This window comes from Eschrichtius robustus, chromosome 19 (genome assembly GCF_028021215.1).
Source record: "Eschrichtius robustus isolate mEscRob2 chromosome 19, mEscRob2.pri, whole genome shotgun sequence".
Classification (NCBI taxonomy): domain Eukaryota; kingdom Metazoa; phylum Chordata; class Mammalia; order Artiodactyla; family Eschrichtiidae; genus Eschrichtius; species Eschrichtius robustus.
The window spans coordinates 7,304,141-7,330,169 of NC_090842.1; the positions used below are offsets into that span (position 1 = coordinate 7,304,141).

The window sequence follows — 26,029 nt, forward strand, 5'->3', positions numbered from 1 at the left end:
AGAGACAACCAGTTCGTTGGCGGCCTCTCTTCCTGACCAGCCTTTGAGAGCCACAGCTGAGACGTGTTCTCCCGACCTCGGTTCCCAAAAGGCTTTCACGACCTTACAGTAGAAGAGGCTAATTCTAAGGAAACAGACCTTCTTCCCTCTCAGACTTGAGGTCTGGTACCTCCTGGGGCTGTGGAAAGAGCAGGCAGAAGGTTCTAGAGAGCAGGACGTGGGGATGAGTTTCTCGCCGAGACTTCCAATGGGTGGCTTTGGTGGCAGGAGACGCTCTCTCAAGCCCAGGGAAGAAGCCAGACACGCGCTCCCACCCGTCCTCTGGCCTCTGCAGACCCTCTTCTAGAATTCACGTCACTGGTTCAAGTGGGGGGCCCCAAGACCAAAGCAGAGCCAGTCTTACCCCTGGATTGACATATACAGTCAATTCTCACCTTTCACAGCAGTTACATTCTGTGAAGTCACTGTAAACACTGAATAGGCAAATATGGAACCATTGCTCCTCGGGGGGAATACAAGGTTAGGTTTCTGTGAGCCTCTGGTCGCTGATCAATTGAGGAAAACAACATTTTCCTCAATTGATCAACACAAAACCTTGTTTTATATGTGTTTGTTTAATGACACCTTATTTAACATATATTGTTGATTCCTTAACACTGAACTCACAGCCAGCAGCAATGTAACTCACGCCTGAACAAAGCTTATGTAACACCTGTTATTTTCTCCATAAGGCACAGCACAGCCTTCTTTTGCTTCATAGGAACACTAGACAGCCGTCGGGGGCCTTTTAAATGACAAAATCACACCCAAAAGGCACAAAAGTGAGAAAAACGTGGCGCTAACTAGCCTGTTACACTATGAGAGCTGAAACAAGCATGCAGCCAGCTGGGAAGGCACACCTCGGGCAACTCCAATGTTCATGGCTCTAGGAACTCCCTGGCGGTCCAGTGGCTGGGACTTGCACTTCCACTGCCGAGGGCCCAGGTTCAATCCCTGGTTGGGAAACTAGGATCCCGCAAGCTGAGAGGCGTGGCCAAAAACAAACAAACCAAAAACAACAAAAAGTTCACGGCTCTACGCATGCGCACAGACGACTACAGAAGCCACGAGGTTTGGTACAGGGATTACAAATAAGTTTTAGCGAGTAAGCAAATTTGGAAAGGTGGAATCCACGTGTGAGGACCAAGGGTAGACGCTGAGAGAAACTGGCACTCTTGTAGGGCTGCTGGGCTGGGGCTGCTCATGGCTACACGATCTGCTCTACAGCGAGGCCTGTCTCTGAAAGGAGAGAACAAGGGCGAAAAGCAAGGACCGGCAGCAAGGTGAGCAAAGGCTGAGAGAGGCAGTTTCCGTCTCTGCTCCCAAGGCCCCAGCTCCTTGGATCTGGTGAGTTACAGAGCATTCTTCTCAGCCACACATTCCAGTATATTCTCTTTTTTGCTTAAGCTGGTTTCTGACCCCCGCAGCCCAAAGATTCCAACTTGTGTTCGGGGCAGTGGGAACTGGGCAGGAGATACACTCTCTCTAAAGTGAGGACAGAGGTGACACAGAAGACTGGGCAATTGGCAGCAAGAGGGGAAAGGCACATGCATATGTACACACACACACACACACACACACACACACACACACACACACACACGTGCTCCCCAGTCTGCAAGCTGACCAGTGCCACCCGGGATGCAGGGCACCCCCAGGAGAAGGTTCTACTGACTCTACCAAATAATTTGCAGAAGCACAGCTGGAAGTGGACGTTCAGGCCCCGGGGATCAGGTGTCACACCTAAATCTAGAACAGATGCCCAGGCAGATGGCAGAGCCAACAGACACGCACAATGCCACATTTTCAGTCGCTGTGGGAAAATAAAGCCACCGGACCTCATGAAGCAGGATGCAGATTTGGCCTCATGATCATCACAGCAGCTGCCACATGGAGAACACCTTTGTTGCTTGGGGAAGAAGGAAGAGTATGGGGATCACAAAGGAAGTGGGTAATGCAAAAAGGGGAAGTAGGTATATTCTAGAAGTGCACTGTCCGATACAGTAGCTATTGGCCAGATATGGCTCGTGAGCACTTGGAACTGAATTGGTCTAAACTGAGATGTTCTGTAGGTATAAGACACACTAGATTTAAGACTCAGACCAAAAACAAAAATGTAAAAATCTCATTAATAATTATATTGTGGGGACTTCCCTGGTGGCACAGTGGTTAAGAATCCGCCTGCCAATGCAGGGGACACGGGTTCGAGCCCTGGTCTGGGAAGATCCCACATGCCGTGGAGCAACCAAACCCGTGCACCACAACTACTGAGCCTGCACTCTAGAGCCCGTGAGCCACAACTACTGAGCCCACGTGCCACAACTTCTGAAGCCTGCATGCCTAGAGCCCATGCTCTGTTACAAGAGAAGCCACCACAATGAGTAGCCCCCGCTCGCCACAAGTACAGAAAGACCGCATGCAGCAATGAAGACCCAACGCAGCCAAAAACTAAAAAAAAAAAAAAAAATATTGTGTACGTGTTGAAATAATACTTTGGATATGCTGAGTTACATAAAATATATTATTAATTTCACCTCTTTCTTTTTTTAATGTTGTGACTACAATATTTGAAACTATGCGTGTACCTGGCATTGGTGGCTCTCATTATATTTCTTTTAGACAGGGCTGGTCTAGAAGTAGCCTACCTTGGCTACAGCAGAATGGAGAGGCAGGTGGGTGGGCAGTGTGGTGGGATGGGGGAAAGAGCAAGTGAGGCCTCTGTTCAGATCTTTTGCCCATTTTTAACTGGGTTGTTTGTTTTCTTATTGTTGAGTTTTAGGGATTCTTTGTATATTCTGGATACAAGTCCTTTATTAGTCATGTTGTGCAAACATTTTCTCCCAGTCTATGCCTTGTCTTTTCAATCTCTCAACCTAAAGTTTTTATAGCACATAGTGATTGGGGAAATCTGACCTTATTAGTTCCTCTAAAAGCCTTGGTAACCTTTGTTTGACTTGCCTAACTCACTTAACTCACCAGTAATAGGGCGGAACTCACAGGTTTATTGTGATGACTGGAGACTATACATGAATATCCATACACATGATCACATGGGTACATATGTGCTTATAAGACCCAGCATGATGCTGACTCATGGCACATGCTCAATAAATGCAATAATTACTCTGCCTTCAAGGTGTTCCTGTCCTCTTGTCGGCAGTGCCTCCCAGTTCCCCCCCAACTCCCCTTAGAGGGTAGCTGGCAGCCAAATGGCAGGCAGAGGGGCTCAAGCAGACAGTTAAGAAGGGAGGAGGCATTTCCATGGCTCTGCAAAAAGATTCACCAAGTATGGACACCCTGGGGACAAGGCATTAAATCTTGAAGTGATGGAAAATCTGTGCCACACCTCAGCCACCGCATCCAAGTGAACTTGAACGTTTACTAAGGAAAGTAAGATGAGCCAGCCCATTCAAAAAATGGTCCTGGGACTTCCCTGGTGGCGCAGTGGTTAAGAATCCGCCTGCCAATGCAGGGGACACGGGTTCGAGACCTGGTCCGGGAAGATCCCACATGCCGTGGAGCAACTAAGCCCGTGCGCCACAACTACTGAGCCTGCGCGCTTAGAGCCCGTGCTCCTCAACAAGAGAAGCACAGCAATGAGAAGCCCACGCGCTGCAACGAAGAGTAGAAGAGTAACCCCCGCTGGCCGCATCTAGAGAAAGACCGCACGAAGCAATGAAGACCCAACACAGCCAAAAAATTAATTAAAAAATTAATTTAAAAAAAAAAGATTAAAAAATAAATAAATAAATAAAAATAAAATAGAACAACGGGACTTCCCTGGTGGTGCAGTGGTTAAGAATCCACCTGCCAATGCAAGGGACATGGGTTTCAGCCCTGGTCCGGGAAGATCGCACATGCCGCGGAGCAACTAAGCCCATGCACCACAACTACTGAAGCCCGTGCCTAGAGCCCGTGCTCCGCAACAAAAAAAGCCACCGCAATGTGAAGCCCGCACACCACAATGAGGAGTAGCCCGTGCTCGCCGCAACTGGAGAAAGCCCGTGCACAGCAATGAAGACCCAAAGCAGCCAAAAATAAATAAATAAATAAATAAATAAATAAATTTAAAGTAAATAAATAAAATAGAACAATGAGCCAAAAGGAATATGCAAATCAGAATCACAATGAGATATGGTTCCCTCCCACCAGGATGGCTAACATCAAGACAGATAGACAAGGGACTTCCCTGGTGGTCCAGGGGCTAAGACTCCCAGCTCCCAATGCAGGGGGCCAGGGTTCAATCCCTTGTCAGGTAACTAGATCCCACATGCATGCCGCAACTAAGAGTCCGCATGCCGCAACTAAAGATCCTGCATGCCACAAATAAGACCCGGCGCAAGCAAATAAATAAATAAATATCTGGGAGAAGAAAAAGACAGACAAGAACAAGTGCTGGTGAGGATGTGGAGAAACCGGAACCCTCATACACTGCTGGCGGGAATGCGAAATAGTACAGCCACTTTGGAAAACAGCCTGGCAGTTCTTCAAACAAGTAAACAGAGTTACATGTGACCTGGCAAAACCACTCTTAGGCATACACCCGACAGAATGAAAATATATTCACACAAAAACATGTACACAAATGTTCACAACAGCATTATCCACAATAGCCAAAAAATGGAAACAACCCAAATGTCCATCAAGCGATGAACAAAATATGGTCTATCCTTACAATGGAATATCCTTCAACCATAAAAAGGAGTGAGTACTGATGCATGCCACAGTGTGGATGCCCACGGACAACAGTATACTAAATGAAAGTAATCAGGTGCCAAAGGGTAGAGGGTCCATTTAAATGAAATGCCCAGAATAGGCAAATCTATAGACAGAGAAAGTAGTTCCTCCTCAAAAAGAAAAAAGAAAAAAAAGTGGTAGATCATGGTGGAAGATATTCACTCAACAGCACACACTTATTGAGCACCTACTGATAGCACTGGTGCCAGAAGCTAGAAGTACAGAGACTAACAAGACAGCCCCCACCTTAAGAAACTAGAGTCCAGTCTTTTCATTCCAGACCCAACTCTGGTCGACAACTCTGCATAGCCATACATTGTGGGAACCAACTTCAAAATGGAAGATCATCCAGAGCCTTATTCTCGAGCAAGGAAAATGACACCCAACTCACATCCCAGAAGAGAGCCTGTCCTAGTCAAACGCATGAGCTGAGCAATCAGAATGACTGCAACTAAATCCCCACTGTTACCCTTGGAAAGTTCCTCAGCTTCCCTCAGCATCAAATTTCTCCTATCAACTTTCTCGGCCCACAGCACGGGCTCCTAAGTTTTCTACCACCATCCAAAGTGGTCCTGTTGATGTCACGGCGAGACCCACAGCCTTCAGCCAACAGGGGAATCAAGCTGCTAGATTCACGGCCTGGGACAGAATAAATGCAAACCAGGAGGAGAAGGATGCCCAAACGACACTCACAAGACCCTTCATCTGCCTGTGAATTTCATATCTGTAAAAGATGTGAGAGCCCACAGACATCCAGATCCTGGTAAGGGTGGTAGGTGGGCGTACAAGTCGGTGAAGCTTTCCTGGGGACAACTGAACTCTATGCCCAGAGCCCTCGACACAGCCTTCCTTCCTCCCAGAAATTCTTCTAGAAATTTATCCTAAGGAAATTAACAGGGATGTGCCTACGAGTTAGATATGAAAATGTTCCCGGGATCACTGTTTGACATGGCAAAATAACAAACTACATAATATACAAAAATAGAAGTTTGGTAAAAAATAAAAATATACGTAAATAAAAATTATGAAATAAGGTAGAGGGATTTCCCTGGTGGTCCAGTGGTAAAGAATCCACCTTCTAATGCAGGAGACGCGGGTTTGATCCCTGGTCAGGGAACTAAGATCCCACATGCCGTGGGGCAACTAAGCCCTCGCGCCACAACTACTGAGCTTGCGCGCCTCAACTGGAGAACCCACACGCCGCTAACTACAGAGCTCACGCGCCCTGGAGCCTGTGCGCCACAACTACAGAGAGAAAACCCGTGAGTCGCAACCAGAGAGAAGCCCGCATGCCACAAATGGAGAGAAACCCGAGCAGACCACGCACCGTAACAAAAAGATCCTGCACGCCTCAAAGATCCTGTGTGCTGCGACTAAGACCCGACGCAGCCAAAAAAAAAATAAGGAAAATGAATAAATAAAATAACAGCTATTAAAAAAAAAAAGAAGGTAGAAAAATATAGCCATTTAAAACAAAATGGAAGGCATATACTTGGACTGGAAAGATGTTCACAACTGGAAACCACCTAAATATCCATAAGCTAAAGGACAGGTGCATCTATCAAGGTGTACTCATGTAGTAAAACAGCTATGGGCGGTTCAAATAAAGCTACTGATATTATGTGGATACCTCACAAATAATATACTATTATAAATTGCAGACTAAAATTTTTGAAATAAATGTAAAAAATATGCATGGGAATGACAATTATCAAAGCATGATACTGGTTTCTCCAGGGAAGGACGGGTATACATGAGGACTTACCTGTAATATTTAATTGCTTAAAAACAAACAAAAAAGATCCAAAGCAAATACTACGATGTGTCTATGTTGATTAGGAGGGTGTATTCATTTCCTATTGCTGCTGTGTAACAAATTACCACCAACTTACCAACTTAGTGCCACCATTTATTACCTTACGGTTCTGGAGGTCAGAAGTCAAATATGGGTCTCACTGGGCTACAATCAAGGTGTCAACAGGGCTCCCTTCCTTCTGGGGGTGCCAGGGGAGAATCCGTTTCCTTGCCTTTTCCAGCTTCTAGAGGCTGCCTGCATCCCTTGGCTCATGGACCCCTTCCAACTTCAAAGCACTGACTTCATCACTCTCACCTCTGCTTCTGACATCACATCTCCTCCTCTGACTCTGACCCTCCTCCCTCCCTTTTTTTTCTTTTTTTAAAATTTTTATTATTATTTGTTTTTGGCTGCGTTGGGTCTCCGTGACTGCGCACGGGCTTTCTCTAGTTGCGGCGAGCAGGGGCTACTCTGTCCTGGTGCGCGGGTGCGCGGGTTTCTCATTGCGGTGGCTTCTCTTGTTGCGGAGCACGGGCTCTAGGAGCATGGGCTCAGTAGTTATGGCGCACGGGCTTAGTTGCTCCGCAGCATGTGGGATCTTCCTGGATCAGGGATTGAACCCGTGTCCCCTGCATTGGCAGGCAGATTCTTAACCACTGGGCCATCAGGGAATTCCCTCCCTTTCACTCATAAGGACCCTTGTGATGACACTGGGCCCACCCAGATAATCCAGAATAATCTCATCTCAAAATCCTTAATCACATCTCCAAAGAGCCTTTTGCCACACAGGGCAAGAGTCACAGGTTCTGAGGATTAGGATGCGAATACTGGGCTGGGGGGCGGGGTGGTTTATCCACAGAATATATAGAAATAATAATAATAATAATAGCAGTAGTCGTAGTAGTAGTGGTAGTAATAGCAGCAGCTAACTCTTACTGAGTGCTCTGAGCTATTTGTGAGGCCCTATCCCAAAGTGTGCTACAGTTAGCTCTCCTAATCCTCATGAGAATGCGGTGAGGAAGGCATTACTATTACCCCATTTTATAGATGGGAAAATGAGAAGCTAAAAAACTTGTCCATGGTCACAAACACTGTAAGTGACAGAGCCAAGATCTGAACCCAGGCAGTCAGACCCTAGAGGACATGCTCTTAAGTACACAGGCGTTTGTCATCTTTGTCTCTACACCAATCTCAACATTTTAAATAACTCATAAAGAGAAGAAGGTGGTCACAATATAGCACAAAATGAAAAACGCATATTACTAAAGAGTATTATGAAAGGATTATGTTTTGTAAAAATGTAACTATGTCTTGCAAAAAAAAAAATCTGGAAGGGTTACACCAAGTGTGAACACGCATCCCTCTGGGGCGGGGGTGGGGGGGGGGGCGAAGAGTTCGTAATCCTCACTGGTCAAAGTTAAAAATCTTTCTACTAATGGACACACGTGACTTCTTCAAGAAGAACAAAGTAAGAGCCGTTTAATTAGGGGAAATAAAACCACGTCAGAGAGGCCTTGCTGGGAGCTGTCTTCAACAGGAGATCGGTGTAACTTCCACCATCGGCCACCCCAGCTCAGGCCCTTCTTGCCTCCCCAGGGACATCGGTCCTCCCCTGGCCAGGTCCCTGCTCCCACCGGCAGAGGCTGGCAGCAGGCCAGGAGTGGCCTGGCGTGGCCAGGCGTGGCAGGCAGGTGACACCTGGCCGGTGAGATCCAATCGCACCTAGAAGCTGAAGCGGGAAGACCCCAGCGGGCCCCCAGTCCTGAGGCGTGTCTGCCCCTGTGAGTCCTGGAGACCTCCTCCTGCCGCATCGCTCTCGACTGTGCGGTGCTGACTTCAACTCTGCTAGTTTCCATTCTACTGATCAGCAAGTTCCCAGGCTTTTCCTTCTCAGAACAGAATCCTTCACACACAGACACTGTACCCCTCAAAACTCACTCTCAACCATGGCCGCCAGCACACCTCGTGTAAGGTGAAAGCCTCTTACAGCTTCTCCCTTCTGTGCCAGGAGTGTGGAAGAGGCCCTCCTGCTCTAAACTGCCATCAGCACCGATTCTGTTTATGAAACTTCACCGCTGCCCTGTGGACACTCCTCCTCCAAGTCCAGGCCTCCGTGGACTTGCGGAGGGAGAAAGGCAAGGAGCTGGGCTGCCCGCCGACAGCCAGGCTCAAACCCAAGGGGCCTTAACCCCGTAGGACCCCTACCCACACGCGTCAGGAGGGGCCAGCCTCTACATGGGTGGGCTACACGACGGCCGCCCCCAGTGCCCCCAGGCACACACAGATGCGGCGCACACAAGCTCTGTCAGGTACATACCATGCGTGTCAGATGCACTTACAGATGTAATCCTCACTACCATCCTACAGGGTAGCCCGGCCATTAGTTACCCATCTCACACATGAGAAAACTGAGGCAAGCACAGGCCCAGGCCAGAACCATCAAGTGTGGTTACAGGAGTTGTCACAGAGCCGTCCTATCTTAACCCCAGACACTGCCGCCTCTGGGGAGAGAGAAGGGGACAGAGGCTGAGAGGGCAGCCAGGTGTGGCTTCCCGGATCCGTCTGCTGACCACGTCTCTGAGAAGCACCCACTTCAGGTCAGGTGTGGGCCAGGTGCTGGGGTTCCTCCCTGGTGATCAGAGCCAGCGGGTCCCGGCCCCCCGGAGCTCACAGTGTGTGGGGTGACAGTCACCGAGGGCCTGGCTCTGGGGTCAGGCACTGCCAGGGGGCAGGAAAAGTCAACACCAGGATCTCTGGCTTCAACCTCAAGGTGCACAGCACCTAGGTCTCTTCCAAGGCAAAACAAGACGTGTCACTTCGCCCACCTGATATGGGAAAATGTTCCTTTACAGCGAAGACGGCCGGGGGTAGGGGTGAGGGTGGGCTGGGGAGGGTGGAGGGGGAGACAGATTATTTTCCTTCCTACAGGATTCACCAGGGGATGCCTTTTAACAGCACCCTCCCCTAGTCAGACATGCATAAGAGATCCAACCTGCACCCACTGTTGGGGACCCTCTAATTGCGTGAAGCGGGAACACATATGCCTCCCAGGGCTTGGCACTACAGCACAGATGCTCCCCGTGCCGGGCCTCCGGCTTCTCGGAGCAGATGTGTCCACATTCCAGCTGCCCCTCTCTCCTGTCCTCTCCTCCCCAACGGCCAGATGGACTTCTGGGCTGGGACACCGAGATCCCCAAAAGCCAGACCAAGAGAGAGTCCTGTCTACACCTCCACAGCCGTGGGAGTACAGGAAACTGGATGAACCACAACTAACCAGACATGCACAGGGTCCTCCAAAGGGGAGCCTTGGTTACCTGCAGGAGAGAATTCGAGGGATGTACTTCCAAGAGACGGGCGAGAAGCCTGAGCCATGGTAACAAGAGCAAACCTCACACAGCGCTTCCCCTACCTTTCTAAGTGATTTACCTTCAGGAGCTCATCTCATCCTCCTGAAGACCCCATAAGGTGAGTACTGTCATTCTTCCCATTTTACAGGTGAGGAAACAGAGGCACAGAGAGGGAAGTCCCTCGCCCAAGCCACAGACTTGGGACTCAAACCCAAGCAGGCTGGCTCCAGTCCCCACGTTTAACCAGCACACAACACTGCCTCTCACACCCTCACAGCCAAGACCGATGCAGCCAGGAAATGAGATGACACTTGGAATAAAGCAAGGGCTCTTAAATTCCTTTACAACAAACTCCAGCTTGTCCATATTCTCTGCGGCCACGTGGATACATCAGTCGCTGGGTTCAGCTCCCTGCCCCTCGGGCTCCTTTGAAAGGGGACTGTGTTAGTCTGCTAGGGACGCTGTAGCAAAACACCCCCAACTGGGTGGCTTCAACAACAGAAATGTACTGTCTCACAGTTCAGATCAAGGTGTTGGCAGGGGTGGTTCCTTCTGTGGCTGTGAGAGGGAATCGGTTCCCTGATTCCCTCCCGGCTTCCCGTGAGGTCGGCAACCCGCAGTGTTCCCGAGCTTACACAGGCATCGTCGTGTGTGTGTGTGTGTGTGTGTGTGTGTGTGTGTGTGTGTGTCCTCTTCTTATAAGGACACCAGTCATATGGGATTAGGGGCCCATTCTGTGCCAGCATGACCTCATCTTAACTAATTACATCTGCAAAGACCCTATTTCCAAATAAGGTCACCTTCTGAGGTCCTGGGGATTAGGGCTTCAACACATGAATTTGGAAGGGAGACACAATTCACCCATAACAGGGACCCATCTCTGCCCAGAGTCCTGAAGAAGCCAGACCATGTTCTCTATCAGGAGACCCGTCTAACCCACCCTCCACACCAAAGCTGATCGGAGAGGATGCTGGTCTCAAAGGCAGCCAATCCCCGAGCACTGGCTCAGAAGACCCAGCCAATCAGAGGCATCCATCGTTGGGAGGCTGGGACCCAAAGCCTTCGCTGATGGGGCTACACAGTCAAAGTGGAGAGCTTTGCTGGGGAGGGTCTAGCCATGACTATGAGGAAACCTAAGACGGCTGGCAAAGCCCATCTATGGAGAGACGTCACCACCGGCAGCTCTTGTCACAGATGGGATGGGAGGGTCCTCAGTGCCATCACCTCCCCTTCCCAGGAGGCCCAGTGCAAAGGCTCTTCGTTTCCCTGAATTCCTGCAAGAATCCCTAAATCCCTACAATCATTCTATTCTCTAGCCATCAGTGGGGCTCCTACAGCCACCTCTGCATCTTCCAAAATCAGGGGCTGTGGAAGAGCCTGGGGGACGCCTGACAAGCCCCTTTCCCATTCTCCCTGGCACACAACTGGGCCAGGTTTCCCAGCATCCTTTGTAGCCAGTCACATGCCAAGTTCTGGTCAATGGAAGATGGGAGGGAAGAGGCACATCGGTTCCAGAAATGACCCCTAAAACCTCCTAAGCCATCCTCCACGCTTCCTCTTCCGCCACATGCTGGCCGAAGAGAAGATCCTGCAGTGGCCTCAGATGCCTTGGGGGACAGTGGTTGCCACCAGACAGCAGAGCCCCACCCCCCAATCCCACTAGACCATGACCTGAGTGAGAAACTTGTATGAGATCAAGAAATCATCTGTCACTGCTGTTAGTCTACCCTGACTAATACAGATAATACACTTATTGCTGTGCCCTCTGCCCAGAATGCTCTCTCCTTAGAGCTTCTCATGGCTCCCTTATCACCTTTCAAGTCTCAGCTCAAATGTCACCTCCATGGAAATGCTCCCCTGAGGCCCGCCCTCCTAAAACAGTGCTCTTCACCGGTTACTCTTTGTCAAGGCGCCCTGCTTCTTCCTTTCCTAGCACCCAACACAATCCAGAATGACTGAATGATTAGCCTGGCTTTTTCTGCCTTTCCCGTGACACTGTGAGCTCCCCTGGGGGTCCACACTGTCCCCAGTGACGAGCCCCATACCCGACACACACCAAGTCCTCCGAGTGTTTGCTAAATCAACAGAGGGCTGAATTCTAATCACACCAAGTGATCGTCATCCAGGACAGAAGACAGCCCTTGAATAACCAGAAACCAATTCCTCCACTGACCAGCGTACAGGCAGGTCTCCATCAATGTCAGGAATAAAAACAAGAGCTCAATTTCTCACACCAGCAGGCTCCGCCGTAGGGAATCCATACCCCGGAAGAGGAGGAGGACAACCCATTTGGGTGCAGGAAAGAAACAAGGATTTCATTACATACATGCAAGTTCTCATATTCATGTCGTCCTTTCCACAAGGCCGTTTCCCTTCGCGTCTGACGCGGACAAGAGCAGCAGATGCTTGAGCGCCTACCTCCTCTGTGCCCAGCGCTGCTGAAAGCAGGTTACATGTATTACTGCATTTAATCCTCACAGGAGCCTTAGGAGACAGGTTCTTTTACTATTCTCATTTTACAGACGTGGAAATGAGGCACAAAGAGGTGACGTGAATGGTCCAAGGTCACCCTCCAGTGAAGAGGCAGGGCTGGGATCTGAAGCCAGGCACTCGGGCTCCAGAGCCTGTGCTGTTACCATAACTGGACATCTATAATCAAAAATTGTATTACACACACACACACACACACAAAATGGAATATTACTCAACCATAAGAATGAAATAATGCCGTGTGTAACAAGACAGACAGACCTAGAGATTATCATACTAAGTGAAGTAAGCCAAACAGAGAAACACAAATACCATATGATATTACTTATATGTGGAATCTAAAAAAAAAAAAAAAAATGATACAAATGATCTTATATACAAAACAGAAACAAACTCACAGACACAGAAAACAAACATATGGTTACCAAAGGGGAAAAGGGGCAGGGGACAAATTAGAAGTTTGGGATTAACATATATACACTACTATATATAAAAGAGATAACCAACAAGGACCTACTCTATAGCACAGGGAACTATACTCAGTAGTTCGTAATAAACTATAAGAGAAAAGAACCTGAAAAAGAAGAGGTATGTGTATATGTATAACTGAGCCACTTTTCCATACACCTGAAACTAACACAACATTGTAAATCAACTATACTTCAATTAAAAAAGAAAAAAAATTCTTTAAAAAGAAAAATAAGTTTGTACACACTGGGGGCATTGGTGGAATCTTATTTCTGATGGGACACTTGACTGACAGAGCTTGGGAACCACTTTCAGACAATGGATTTCTTCTTAGACGGAAGATGCCAGTGGAAAACAAAACCCATCTATTTCTCCATCGTTTGAAAAACACTTTGTTAAAATAAGAACTTGGTAAAATACTTTTTTTTTAAAAAGATGGGTAAGAAGCTCAAGGCTGGACTTCAGAAGAAGCCAGGATACAGGACGAGCCCATTTCAGCACCCCTGGCTGTATCCGCACTTGTCCCCACTGTGGGGTCTCCAGCAGGCATGTCTGGCTTCCCGCTAACCAGGCACCTCTCGAGTCTCCTTGCCCTGGCACCTCAGCACCAGGCAGAGCGTGTCCTCTGCGCGAATAAGGAACCGGTGCCTTCGCTCTTGTTGTAACGAAATCTGAACGAAGCTGTCACTCTTAGGTCCCCAGCAGGGTGCTTCTCTATCCCATACAGGACTCAGACATGTCTGACATCACGTAAGAGGAGACAGCAACACAGAGCAGAAGACTTGAGACTCTGAAGGCAGGTTGAACGAATGCAAAGTGTAGTTCTGCCCCTTCCTGACTGTGTAGCCTTGGGCATGTCACCTAGTCTCCCCAGGACTCGGTCTCCTCGTAATAAAGTGGGGGTGATCCCTGCTTCCTGGTCACAGGGTCACAGGCAAGCCGAGAACCTAATACCAGGGAAACAGAACAGCTCCTATTTGTGAGAACCCCCCATTCACGGGCAGCCACCACTTGCCAAGAATAAGCAGACGGAGAAAACACGCGTAAGCAGAAGTGAAAACTTGAGGATAAAGGGCCCATTCAGTCGAGATGGACATGGTCCACGCCCTCAAAGGCGGCTCATTGCACAGCCGGCCCCATCCACACTCCACAAACAGCTGGCACCACATTGGCTCCTGAGACGCATTCCAGACCGCCCTCCCCAATGGACAAGATGCAAGAGGACCCCAAAGGTTCAACTCAGAAAGGTCCCCAAGCGGGCTCCTTTCCAGCTGGAGTCTGCGCAGCTGGTGCCCCTGGAAAAAAAGAAAAACCAGAGAGGCAGCGCTTCCCGGCATGAGCTCCCTCCCGACATCCAGAGACTCTCAGCAGCCAGTGCAGGAAGGAATCCAGGGCGCCACCTTGCCCATCAGCCTTGGAAAGTAAACGGGAGAATGACAGCCAAGAGGTGAGTGTCTGGCTGGAGACCATCGTCTTTTTTAGAAGCCAGGGCTTGGGACTCCCACCCATTAAAATATGTACCTTTTATATACAGATAAAACATGTACATATAAAAAAGTACATAAGGACTTTCCTGGTGGCGCAGTGGTTAAGAATCCGCCTGCCAATGCAGGGGACACAGGTTTGATCCCTGGTCCGGGAAGATCCCCCATGCCGCGGAGCAACTAAGCCCGTGCACAACTACTGAGCCCGCGCGCCACAACTACTGAAGCTCGCATGCCTAGACCCCGTGCTCCCCAACAAGAGAAGCCACCACAATGAGAAGCCCGCACCCTGCAATGAAGAGTAGCCTCTGCTCGCCGCGACTAGAGAAAGTCCGCATGCAGCACTGAAGAACCAACGCAGCCAAAAATAAATACATTTATTAAAAAATAATTTAAAAAATAAAAAAGTACATATAAAAAGATCCATTTGATTCTCACCCTTATCTTATTGGTAGGGACTATTATCATTTCACTTGACCAACAGGGAAACAGGCACAGAGAGGTCAAACAACCTGCCTTGGATCACGCAGCACCTAGTATTTGGTCAAGCGGGGAGCTGAGCTACAAGTCTGGATCCAGAGTCTGTCTGTTCTCATGGTCACTTGGCTCCAAGGTGGCTGCCGTCAACTTTTTCCCGCCCTGGACATGCAAGCCTCGCCCTCCCCAAGAGGAGATTCCCCATGCTTTGAACCTGAGCTGGCCCTGGTGACCTGAGCACGTGACTTTCTGGGACTTCTCGGGCTAAGTCATAAGAAGCCCAGCAGCTTTGGCCTGGGACTCTTGGAACACGCACCCAGGGGGGACACCAGGCACCATGTAAGAAGTCCAGCTACCCTGGGACTGCCACACAGCAGGTGCTCAGCCAACATTTCCAGCTGAGCCCAGGCTTCCAGCCATCACCACCACAGCACCAGACATGGGAGTCAAGATTCTGGAACCTTCCAGACCAGGTGACATGCCAGTTGAGTGCCACCTCAGTCCAGGCCACAAAGAGTAGAAGAACTGTCCAGCTAAGCCCTGTCCAAATCACTGACCCACAAATCTACTCACTTGCATCCAGTGGCACCTACTGACCCCACTTCAGGGCAGGCGTCCTGCTGGCCACCTGACAGGCCCCTCCCTTAACTCTCCACACAAGCAGCTCCTCTGCTATGAGGCCTCCCCCCATTCCCTACCACCCCCCATCCCCACTGAGGGGGACAAGAGCCTTCCTTCCTCGCCAAGTACCCAGCGCAGACCCGCACTGCGTACCGACCACACGATCCTGCAATGCCCAGTTGCTGCACCTGTTCCCTCCAGGGCAGGGACTCCATCCTTCCTCCTCTCTCTTAGCAGAATCTAGCACCCAATATGACAGCAAATATGGGCTGAACACATGACATAGCTCCGTCATGACGGGGTCCAAAGAGAAACCCGAATATACCCAGTGATATTTTACGGTTCTAAGCAAAGCAAATGCGTGACTTTAGACAAGGGCTTCTTAACCTTGGCACACTGACGCTTTACACGGGATAATTTTTTTTTGGCGGGGCGGGGACTGTCCTGTGCATTGTAAGGTGTTTAGTAGCACCCCTGGCCTCAATCCACTAGATGCCAGAAGCCCCCCCAAATAATCACAACTAAACGTATCTCCAGGCATTGCCAAATGCCCCTGAATGGGTGGGGACGGGATTGCCCCGGCTGAGAACCACTCACTGCTTTGCACAGTTGGACCCACGGGTGTCTACCTTCACCCAGGCCTGCAAGGGGTGTTGTGACACCTGTCCAAAGGTCACAGGCTGCTTGCCAATTACCCGAGGACCACACGCTCGTGCTCCCTCCTGTTTGCCTGCCCCTTGCAGATGCCACAGTAACCTGGAGGCTCCCGCTAACTAGAACCCCTGAAGCAACACTACAGCTGTGGGGGTCCCCCCAGGACTCCCCTATGTCAGGAGGCTGAAAATGCGGTCCTGAGAGTCCCCGTCTAGGGCCCAAAGGCCTATTCTTTCTAAGTGGTCAGGGGAGCACCTTTTCTAAGCTCTTTACTCCCAAATTGGGTTTTCTGTCGCTTTACAAACACTACTGACACAGCCATATCACACAGGCTTGCCAGCGCACGTTCAAAAATGCAAACGTGTTCACATCATCCCTCTTCTGAAAACACTTCGGTGGATCCCTGTTGCTCTCTAGAAAAAGTCCAAACACCTAAGCAAGACTCTGCTGCCCCGGACAAGCTGGATGCCACGTGTCATCAACAACCAATGGCAAAAATAACAGCAGCAGTTGCCACCGGTCCAGGGCTTACCCTGTGCTGTACACCACGTTCGACCCTCTGATGTATCGACTCATTTACTCATTCCCAGCTGTAACCGTGTGCATGGATACCAATATTACTCCCATTCTGCAGATAAGAGAATTAGATCTCAGAAAGTGGATATAACTTGCCCTGCAGTCACATGGCAAAGTCACTCAACAAATGTGCTGGAAGTCAAGCTCCACGCTGCTTGTACCTAATCAAACAATGTAGGCTCCACGAGGACTGGAGTCTAATGTAATTCCTGCTGTATCTCCAGGACCTAGAATAGTGCCTGGGACAGCAGGCATTCAAATATAGATGGATGGATGTAAGGAAGGATGGGTGGAAGAAAGGAAGGAGGGAAGGAAGGAAGGATGGAGGGAAGGAAGGATGGAGGGAAGGAAGAAAGGATGGAGGGAGGGAAGGAAGGGTGGATGGACTGATGGAAGGATGGAGGGAGGGAGGGAGGGAGTCGCTAGAGCAGTACCTACCAAACCTGGCTAGCTACCAGGATCACCTGGGGAGCCTATTAAAATACTGAATCCCAACCAACCTGGTGAATGACAGTCATCCTCAGCCACTCCAAGGAGGAGGAGGAACTGCTTTTAGTTAATGAGTGGGGAGAACTATAGGGTGTGGATTTCAAGAGCCAAAATCCTGTCTCACACCCATCAGAACTTTCAGGAGAAAGTTCCAGTAGGCTGTATCTTTAAATGCCCCCCCCCAGGTGTTTCCGATGTTCAGCCCCCAGAAGAGAAGGGACCAGCCATCCACTCTCAGTGCAGGACACCTGTATTTACCATCCGTGCCCTTTCGTCCCCAGGCAGGCCCCCCAACCCCGCCCCAGCTGCGACAGGTTTCTGGGCCACCTGAGAGGCGGAATGTGGCCAATGCAAACAAAACTGGGAGGAGAGTTTGCTGCCTCCAGACATGGGCACTTTCAAAGCGGGGCTTCTGGCTCTGTGCCACTGGAGGCCTGCTCGGCTCCAAAGCCAGGAGAAACCTTTTGGAAAGCTACTTAATCTCACTCATGATAAAAGAAATCAAACGAAGAACTACACCGAGCTATCAGAGACCACCTGTGAACGGCCAAGTTCAGAACCCCATGGCAGGGTGGATGAGGGTGTGGGGAACGGGAGGTACCCTCAACACCTCGTGGGCCTCTGTGGGATGTTGTCCAACTGTCCTTTAAAAGTTAAAATAGCCTGTACCCTTTAACTCAGAAATAACACGTACAGGAAGCTGTCCTTCAGGTAAATACAATATGTGTGCATGAAAGCATAATGCAAGGATAACCCTCACACACAGTTGGTGGGAATGTAAAATGGTGCAACAACTTGGAAAATAGTCTGGCAGTTCCTAAAATGATTAACAAAGTTACCATATTGACCTAGGAGCAATGCTACTCCTAGACAGATACCCAGGAGAAATGAAAACACACAGCCATACAAAAAATCATTCATGAATGCTCACAGAACCAGCATTCATAACGGCCAAAAAGTGTAAGCAACCCAAATGTCCATCAACAAATGAATGGATCAACAAACTGTGGAGTATCTACACAATGGAATATTACTCAGCCACGTAAAGGAATGAAGTATTGAGACACACCACAACGTGGATGAACGTTGAAAACACTGGAAAACATTGTGTTAAGTAAAAGAAGCCAGTCACAGAAGGCCATATACTATATGGTTCCTTTTAGAGGAAATGTCCAGAACAGGGAAATCAATAGAGATAGAAAGGAGATTAATGATTGCTTAGGGCAGGAGAAGTGGATGAGGAATAGAGGGATGGCTAAAAGGTACAGGGTTTCTTTTTGGGGTGATGAAAATTGTGGTAGTGGTTGCACGTATCTGAATATACTGAACTGTTCATTTTATTTTATTTTTTTTTATTTTTTTTTGAACTGTTCATTTTAAATGGATGAATTATATGGTATGTGAATTATATCTCCATAAATCTGTTACCAAAAAAATTTTTTAAAAAAAGAAGAATCCAAGTATAGTCACTGCAGCTAAGAGCAAAAGACTGGAAAAACCCAAAGTGCCCACTTCTAGGGGTTAAACTGTTATACTGTAGCCAGAATGCTATGTGGCCACGAAAGAAAACGGCAGCTCAATACGTTGATAATAAAGCACCTCCAAGATAACTGTTAAATTAAAAAAAGAAATCAAAGTGCCGAAGTGTATGTAGTAGGTACCCATTCATGTAAGAAACACAATGCACACATCACACAAGCATAGAATACTTCTGGAAGACCAAAGAACTTGGTCATGAGCTTGCCTCTGGAGCATGACGTGGGCTGGGGAAGAGACATTTATTTATGAATCGTCTCATTTTCCCCCAAGTGTACATTTTAATTGCTCAATTAAAAAGTAGCCAATAAGGGGCTTCCCTGGTGGCGCAGTGGTTGAGAATCTGCCTGCCAATGCAGGGGACACGGGTTCGAGCCCTGGTCTGGGAGGATCCCACATGCCGCGGAGCAACTGGGCCCGTGAGCCACAATTACTGAGCCTGCGCGTCTGGAGCCTGTGCTCCGCAACAAGAGAGGCCGCGATAGTGAAAGGCCCGCGCACCGCGATGAAGAGTGGCCCCCGCTTGCCGCAACTGGAGAAAGCCCTCGCACAGAAACGAAGACCCAACACAGCCATAAATAAATAAATAGAATTAAAAAAAAAAAGTAGCCAATAAAAAAGTCAAATTAAAGCAAGTCTCTGCAACTGAAAATTGCTTAAGTCTCCTAACTCTGTTAAAAACAGTCTTAGAAACTTTAGGAACTGAGCCAACTGCCGAATGTACAGAGGATGGGGAGAAGAAGATACCTCCACCTGGACCAGAACTTTACTTGCGAGCTACAGAACATTCAGCAATGCGCTCTGTCCACCTGGAGCTAAAGCACGGGCCTCTCACTCTGCTCGTCTGACTACCAAGCTATGAGTTTCCACAAGCTCTGGCCAGTTAGCCCTCAAAGGGCAGGCGGCTTGACCATCAACTCGAACCAGATGGTCCCCGATGCTGTGAGACAGGGAGGCCAGCCCAGCCCTGCCATCCCAGGTGAGCTGTCTGGATGTCACTTCCAAGTTGGCCCACGCGGGCTTCTGTTCCTTCACCTGCTGCTTCCTGGCTAACTTCCCCCACCTGCTCTAAACCCATTCAGAGACCCAGACAGAGCGGCCCCGCTTTCACTTTCAGAAGGTATCAAACCAGCAACAACTGCCGTGACCACTGGCCTGGGCAGGAAGGTGAGAAGGTACTCACGGAAGCCCTCGATCTTATCGGCCGTCTTGCTCCAGGCCACCTGCTGGGTCTCCATGATCACCTGGACAGTCCTCCGCTCCGGGGTGGACTTACGGAAGCTGAACACCGTCATCACCGTGCCCAGCTCCAGGGCCCTCTTGATCTGACTCTTCTCGTACTCCGGAAGGGCGTCCACGTTGACCGCGGTGCTCATGGTCGCCCGCTCCGGGGGGAGGCAAGGAGCGAGGGAACGAGGAGGCTGGAAGGGCGGAATAAAGGCGGGAACTGGTTTTAGTTAACTGAGCGGGATTTGGCTTAGACTTCAAGAGCCAAAATCCTGTCTCATGCCCATCGGGATGAGTTTGGGGGAGAAGGTTCTAGTGGCGGAGACTCGCCGGCCGCTCAGAGAGCCCGGGCAGGACATACAGAGGTTTAAATGGAAGTGAGGTGTGGGTGGAGCCCTCGACCTCAGGGACCCAACCACTATCCCGGCTTTAAATAACCAAATCACCCCAGCCTGGCCGTCACCACTCCTTCCCCACATACTCTGAAGCTGCGGAACATTTGAATAGCCAAAGCAGCCCAGACTGACTCCTGTCCCCACCCCTGACACCCTGCCGAGAGATTTCCAACCATCCCTTTACTTCCCGAGTGAAGTTGGGAACAGGAAAAAAAAACAAAAAAAACCTTCCGAATGTGTCCATGGAACTGGGGCAAAAAGGGCAGAAAACAGCAGGGCCCAGCAGCCTCACGTTCAAATCCTGGTGTAGGTTCCCACTGACCGTGTGGACCTGGGCAGGCTGCGTGACCTCCGTGAGCCCCAGTTTCATCGGGACAGTTAGGAAGCCACCTGTGAAGCACCTGGTGTGCAGCTCAGCATCCAGGGGGTGTCCCTGGCGATCCCTCATCCTCCTGCACAGCTGGCGTTTCCCAGAGAGGTGTTTGCGCCCCAAATCTCAGAGCCTTCCTTGCCTGGTTTCTCTCACGCCCACATCCAATCCACAGGCAAACCCAGAATCCAGTCAGTCTCACTGCTTCACTGGTCCCTCCAAGGATCTTATACTTGGGTCATTCTGATCGCCTGCTAACTGGTCTCCCTGCTTCCACTCCAGCCCCTACAGTCAACTCTCAGACCAGGAACCAAAAGGATGCTTTAAGAACAAGAGTGAAATCATGTCGCTCCCTAAGCCCCTGCTCTGCAAAAACCCTCCCCCCAGTCTGCCTCCCAAATGTCCAAAGACTCACGGCCCCTCACTCAGAAGGGACTTAACTTCAGGCTTGCAGACTGCAGCCCCTACCCCAAGTCACTTACACCCGCAGGCTGAATTGCCACCCTCGTAAAGGGGAAGATGACAGATTAAAGAACCTCCAAAGGTTCTTGTAAGGATTGAACCAGATAACATATCTCAGCCCGTAAAACAAAGATGCAAAGTCAATGCTCCTCAGATTTAGCTCCTGCTACTGTCACCATGCACTGTTCCCTGTATCGTTCTTACCTCCTCCCCTCCTCCAAATCCCTGTAGGCTCCCACAGTCGCTACTCTGTAGAGAAACCGGTGTTCAGCCAGGGCTGTCTGGGCCTCCACACTGGCTCAGCCTCCCCACAGCCTCTTTGCCAAGTTGCTCAAAATCAGGGCCTCAGTTTCCCCAGCTGTATAATGGGGATAACAATACCACCCTCGAGGGGCTCTGGAAGGACTAGACGCCACAATGTATGTACAGCCCCCAGCATCTAGCAGGGCCTCTGATAATATTAATCAGCCAGCTAGCTGGTCAAGACATTAATCAAAGGTCAACTCTATGACAGACATGGAGGGTGGACTTGTATGCAAATGAGGGGTGCAGGAAGTGGTCCAGGCCCTGTCCTTTGCTCCCTCATTCCTCCACCTCACACCCACAGCCAAAGGCACCTCCCAGGTATGCTGACAGCCCAGCGATAAAGTCATGAATTACACCTGCTCTCCACCCATTTGGAAAGAGACCAGTCAGCTCAATGATTCTGCAGTAGCAGAGACATGGGGGTGGGGGTAATAAAGGGAGTAGCAAGAGGGGGTCCCCAACTTAGTCTGGGGTAAGGCTGGGAACTGACAGTGCTCATAGGAAGCTTCTGGGGGAAGGCGGCGTCTGAATCCAAGCTTTAAAAAAGATGAAGCGGGAGGGAACAGTGTTCTAGTCAGAGGAACAGGCTTAAGCAAAGGCCCGGCAGCAGGACTACAGGGTGTGCCAAGAACTCTGCCTGACCTGAGCCTCCTGCCTCACCGCCCTCGAATCCAGGTCAGGGGATGAACAAGGTGCCTCAGGCCAGTCTCATCCTGGTAAATTAGCTGTTTATTGGCCCTCCCCAGGTGCCTGCACCTGCCATATCTCGTTCATCTCATTTATTTCAATGAGAAACACCAGAGGTGAAAACTCAAGTCCTGGGAGGTGAAATCATGTGATCAAGGTCACACAGACGCATGGTGACACCAGGATCGGAACCCCGGTCTGAATCCCATGCCCCTGCTCCTTCAGCACCTGCCTTCTGGAATCCAGAATCTGGTGGCAGGATCTGGTCAGACAGTAACTAACTTGGCAGAGAGGTCAAAGGACTTGTCCAAGGTCACACAGCTGGAAAGTGTCAGAACCAGGATTTGGACCAGGTCCCAGCCATACACCTCCTGAGTTCCCCACTCCCAGGGCTCAAGGCCCACGTGTAGCAGGGCACAAATAGGAAACACACAACCCCTCACAACACCACCACGTAAACCAGCCAACCGGGAAGCACCAGGGCCCTCAGTTCTTTCGGCCTCTGGGAGGGCCGTGGACTTAACCTTCCCAGGATTCTGGTTACTTCCCACTTACAAGCCCAGTGGATTGGTTCAACCATAAACATCAAGTCTCTCATGTCCTTCCCCAAGAACTGGGAAGACATCCCCATGGCCACAAGATCCTTGGAGTCAACCACCAAAATCCACCAGCTCCCAACTCAGGCTTCCAGAGTTCAGTGCTTCAGCAACTAAGGCAAGGAGGTCTCCAAGGCCCTGACCCCAGGGGAGGGCACTAGCCATCACAGGCAATTTCTATTTTGCTTCTGTTTTCAAAAAAAAAAAAAAAAAAAGAAGGAAATAGCCTTGAAATCCCTTGTTTGTTCCTGTTTCTCATCCTCCCTGGGTAACTTTATAAAAGTGACTTACGGTGTAAATACAAATGTGGCTGAGATTTAACAAGATTCTACTTTTCATGTCCTTCTATTCGAAATAAACTTCTGGGAAAGATAAATATCATATGATACTGCTTATATGTGGAATCTAAAAAAAATGGTACTAATGAACTTATCTACAAACAGAAATAGTCACAGATGTAGAAAACAAACTCATGGTTACCGGGGGGAAAGGGAGGGGGGATAAATTAGGAGATTGGGATTGACATATACACACTACACTATATATAAAATAAATAACTAATAAGGACTTACTGTATAGCACAGGGAACTCTCCTCATTACTCTGTAATGACCTATATGGGAAAAGAATCTAAAAAAGAGTGGATATATGTATATGTGTAACTGATTCACTTTGCTGTACAGCAGAAACACAACATTTTAAATCAACTATACTCCAATAAAAAATAAAAAATAAAATATAAACTTCTGGGATACAAGGACCCAGAACCAGGAAACAGGGGAGTTCTCTTCAGTGCTCTCTGCACACGTTAGAGAAGTACAGAATTTCATACAAAATCCCACGAAACAATTCTGTTAAGACTTTGACAGAGGTATCCCTGAGAGGTAACAGCCTATCCTACAGCTCGAGGGATGTTACTGCTGCATCTCACACCCACCCTGCAGCAACAGAGCGATACATATTTTCACTGGAGGAACCAAGCAGTGTCAGCTGCGGCAGGTAGGAACGTGCATTACTTCAACTTGTTTGTTTTTTTTTTTTTTTCAGGGCAACCTGTGAGCACCTACTAAAATGTAAAACATGCATATGCTTTGATCCAGTGCTGTGCAGAAACATGCACAAAAATATTCACAGAAGCATCATTTGTGATAGAAAGAAAAAAAAAAACAATTCAACTGCTCACGAATGGGGGGGGGGTCCCTTAAATGATGGGACACACACATTAAAGAATGCTCAGTAGCTATTGGAAAGAATGAGGAAGATTTACACGCAATTTGATCTGGAAAGATTCGTGAGGCGGATGAGAAAACAGTTGCAAACTAATAAGCATAAATATAATTACATTTTTTAAAAGGCTGTCTGCTTATAAATCCAGGAGGAGTGGTTACTTTTGGAGAGTGGGAGAAGGTAAAGGGTCTGACCTGACTTTTGACTGATTTAAGTGCTAACATAATGGATGAGCTTTTCTGCTTTGTGTTTTTAAGTGTTTTCTAAATGAAGACGTGCTTTCAAAAATTTCCTCACCCGGAATTTTCCATCAACTTCACTCAGCCAAAGGGCTCTTTATGGGGGTCCTGGCTTGGCCTCTTCCAGAGGAGTTTCACAAGCTCCAGGTAGAAGGAGGGGGAGGGCTGCAGCATGATTAGGCCATTTCAGCATCAAGGAAACCTGCAGCAAGGATCGTCCTGAGCTGGTACACACGGGGCGTTCACAGCTTTGTAATAGGGGTAACTGCCTGAGGCGGCCAGGGACCCCTAAATTAAGACTCCCTGCAAGACTGTAGCTAAGGATGACGGCCCGAGCCCCAACGCAGGGCCCTTAAGCACAGGGTGAAGAAGTGGCAGATAAGCCCCAGTTCTCCACACAGCCCTGGAATGGAGGCCTGGGTGGCCCAAGTACCCAGGGGAAGAAACTGAGGCTCAGAGATTCTTCAACTTGCCCGAGGTTACACAGCTGGAACCGAAATTCGAATTACACTGACTGACAAGGCCACCTGTTCCCCATGCGCCTGCCACCACCCTCCATACTTTCTCACTCTAGTTCAAGATCAGGGTGCTAAAAGAGCCCCTCCCGGGCCCCCTCTGGAATCCAGGCGCCAAGCGCCCCGCGCCCCCCCCCCGTCGAAACGGGACACATCTCTCCCTCGAATTCTTCCGCTATGGGGGTAACGACCTCTTTGGGATTCCACAACATAACCAGGAAAACGCAGAGACGCACATAATGATGCATACAACTATTGCGGGGGGAGACGGAATCTTGGATCCCCCGAAAGCTCTATTTCTCAGGGCGAAGGGCTGCGCCTGGAGGCAACAAGCCCTGGGCACAGAGGTGGTCAGGAGACACGCCCGCCCCCCAGCCACCGGAGCCTACACCACCAGCGCTCGCGCGAACCCCAGACCGCAAGCCGCGCCGCTTCCTCCGGGCTCCCATTCAAAGCCAGACGGACCCAGGACACCAACCGACGAAGTGGCGCCGGCCCAGAGTGAGGAAGTAGCCGGCGACGGAACCCGGACCCCCGCCGTCACCGCCCCGGCCCCGGGCACAGCGGGCGGGGGCCCCGACGGCGTGCCCCACCCCTGCCAGCGCGGGCAGCGCCCGGGCGCAGGTCCCCCCTGGACGCCGCTCCCCGAGCGCGGGTCCCGCGGGCGTGCGCTCCCACCCGGCCGGGCCGCTCACCTGGCCGCGCCCCCGCTGCGGGTCCCGGCTCTGGGGTCCCGCGCGCAGCCGCCCGCCGTCCTGGCTGTGGGCACTCCCTGCCGCGCACGCCCTCCGACGCGGGCGCCGTTACTTCTGCTTCGGCCGCGCGCCACGTGACTCCTCCGGGGCCGCCCCCCGCGCCCCGGCCCGCCCCACCCCCGGCCCGCCGCTCAGAGCACCCCCGGCGCCGCGTCCTCCCTGGGGGCGGACCAGGCCTGGGACCCCGCCTCCGCGGGCCGAGAAAGAAACTGAGGCAGCGGGAGGGGATCGACCTGCCCCTCCTCACTTGCAAGGTGGAGAGAAAACTTCCAGACAGACTAGCTTTTATGGAGCTCCTACTGCACACACGTGTTTTACATGCATTTAATATACTCCCCATAATCACCGGGAATTGGCAGTTCATGGCCCTAATTTGAAATCGTTACTGAGGCTGCGCTGGTGACCACCTCTTACTACCTGGGTCAAGCCACATAAATACCCTCAGCTCAGCTTTCTCATCTGTCAGACGTGATCAAAATAGTGCCGGCCCCAAAAGTTTGTTGTACGGAACGTAGAATACTAGGGAATTGATCTCCCA

The 26,029-nt window shown here is 50.0% G+C and overlaps 1 protein-coding gene across 1 annotated transcript in view; it reads right to left on the reverse strand.

Moving 5' to 3' along the window:
- PLCG2 (phospholipase C gamma 2) overlaps positions 1-25,520 on the reverse strand; it is a 163,031-nt gene extending 137,511 nt beyond the window's left edge. Inside the window, exons 1-2 of the mRNA XM_068527469.1 lie at positions 25,432-25,520; positions 19,897-20,134 (exon numbers count right to left, since the gene is read on the reverse strand). Coding sequence (XP_068383570.1) covers positions 19,897-20,089 — 193 coding nt within the window. The 5' untranslated portion in view covers positions 20,090-20,134; positions 25,432-25,520. The remainder of the gene's footprint in view (positions 1-19,896; positions 20,135-25,431) is intronic.
- Between the last annotated feature and the right edge of the window lie 509 nt (positions 25,521-26,029).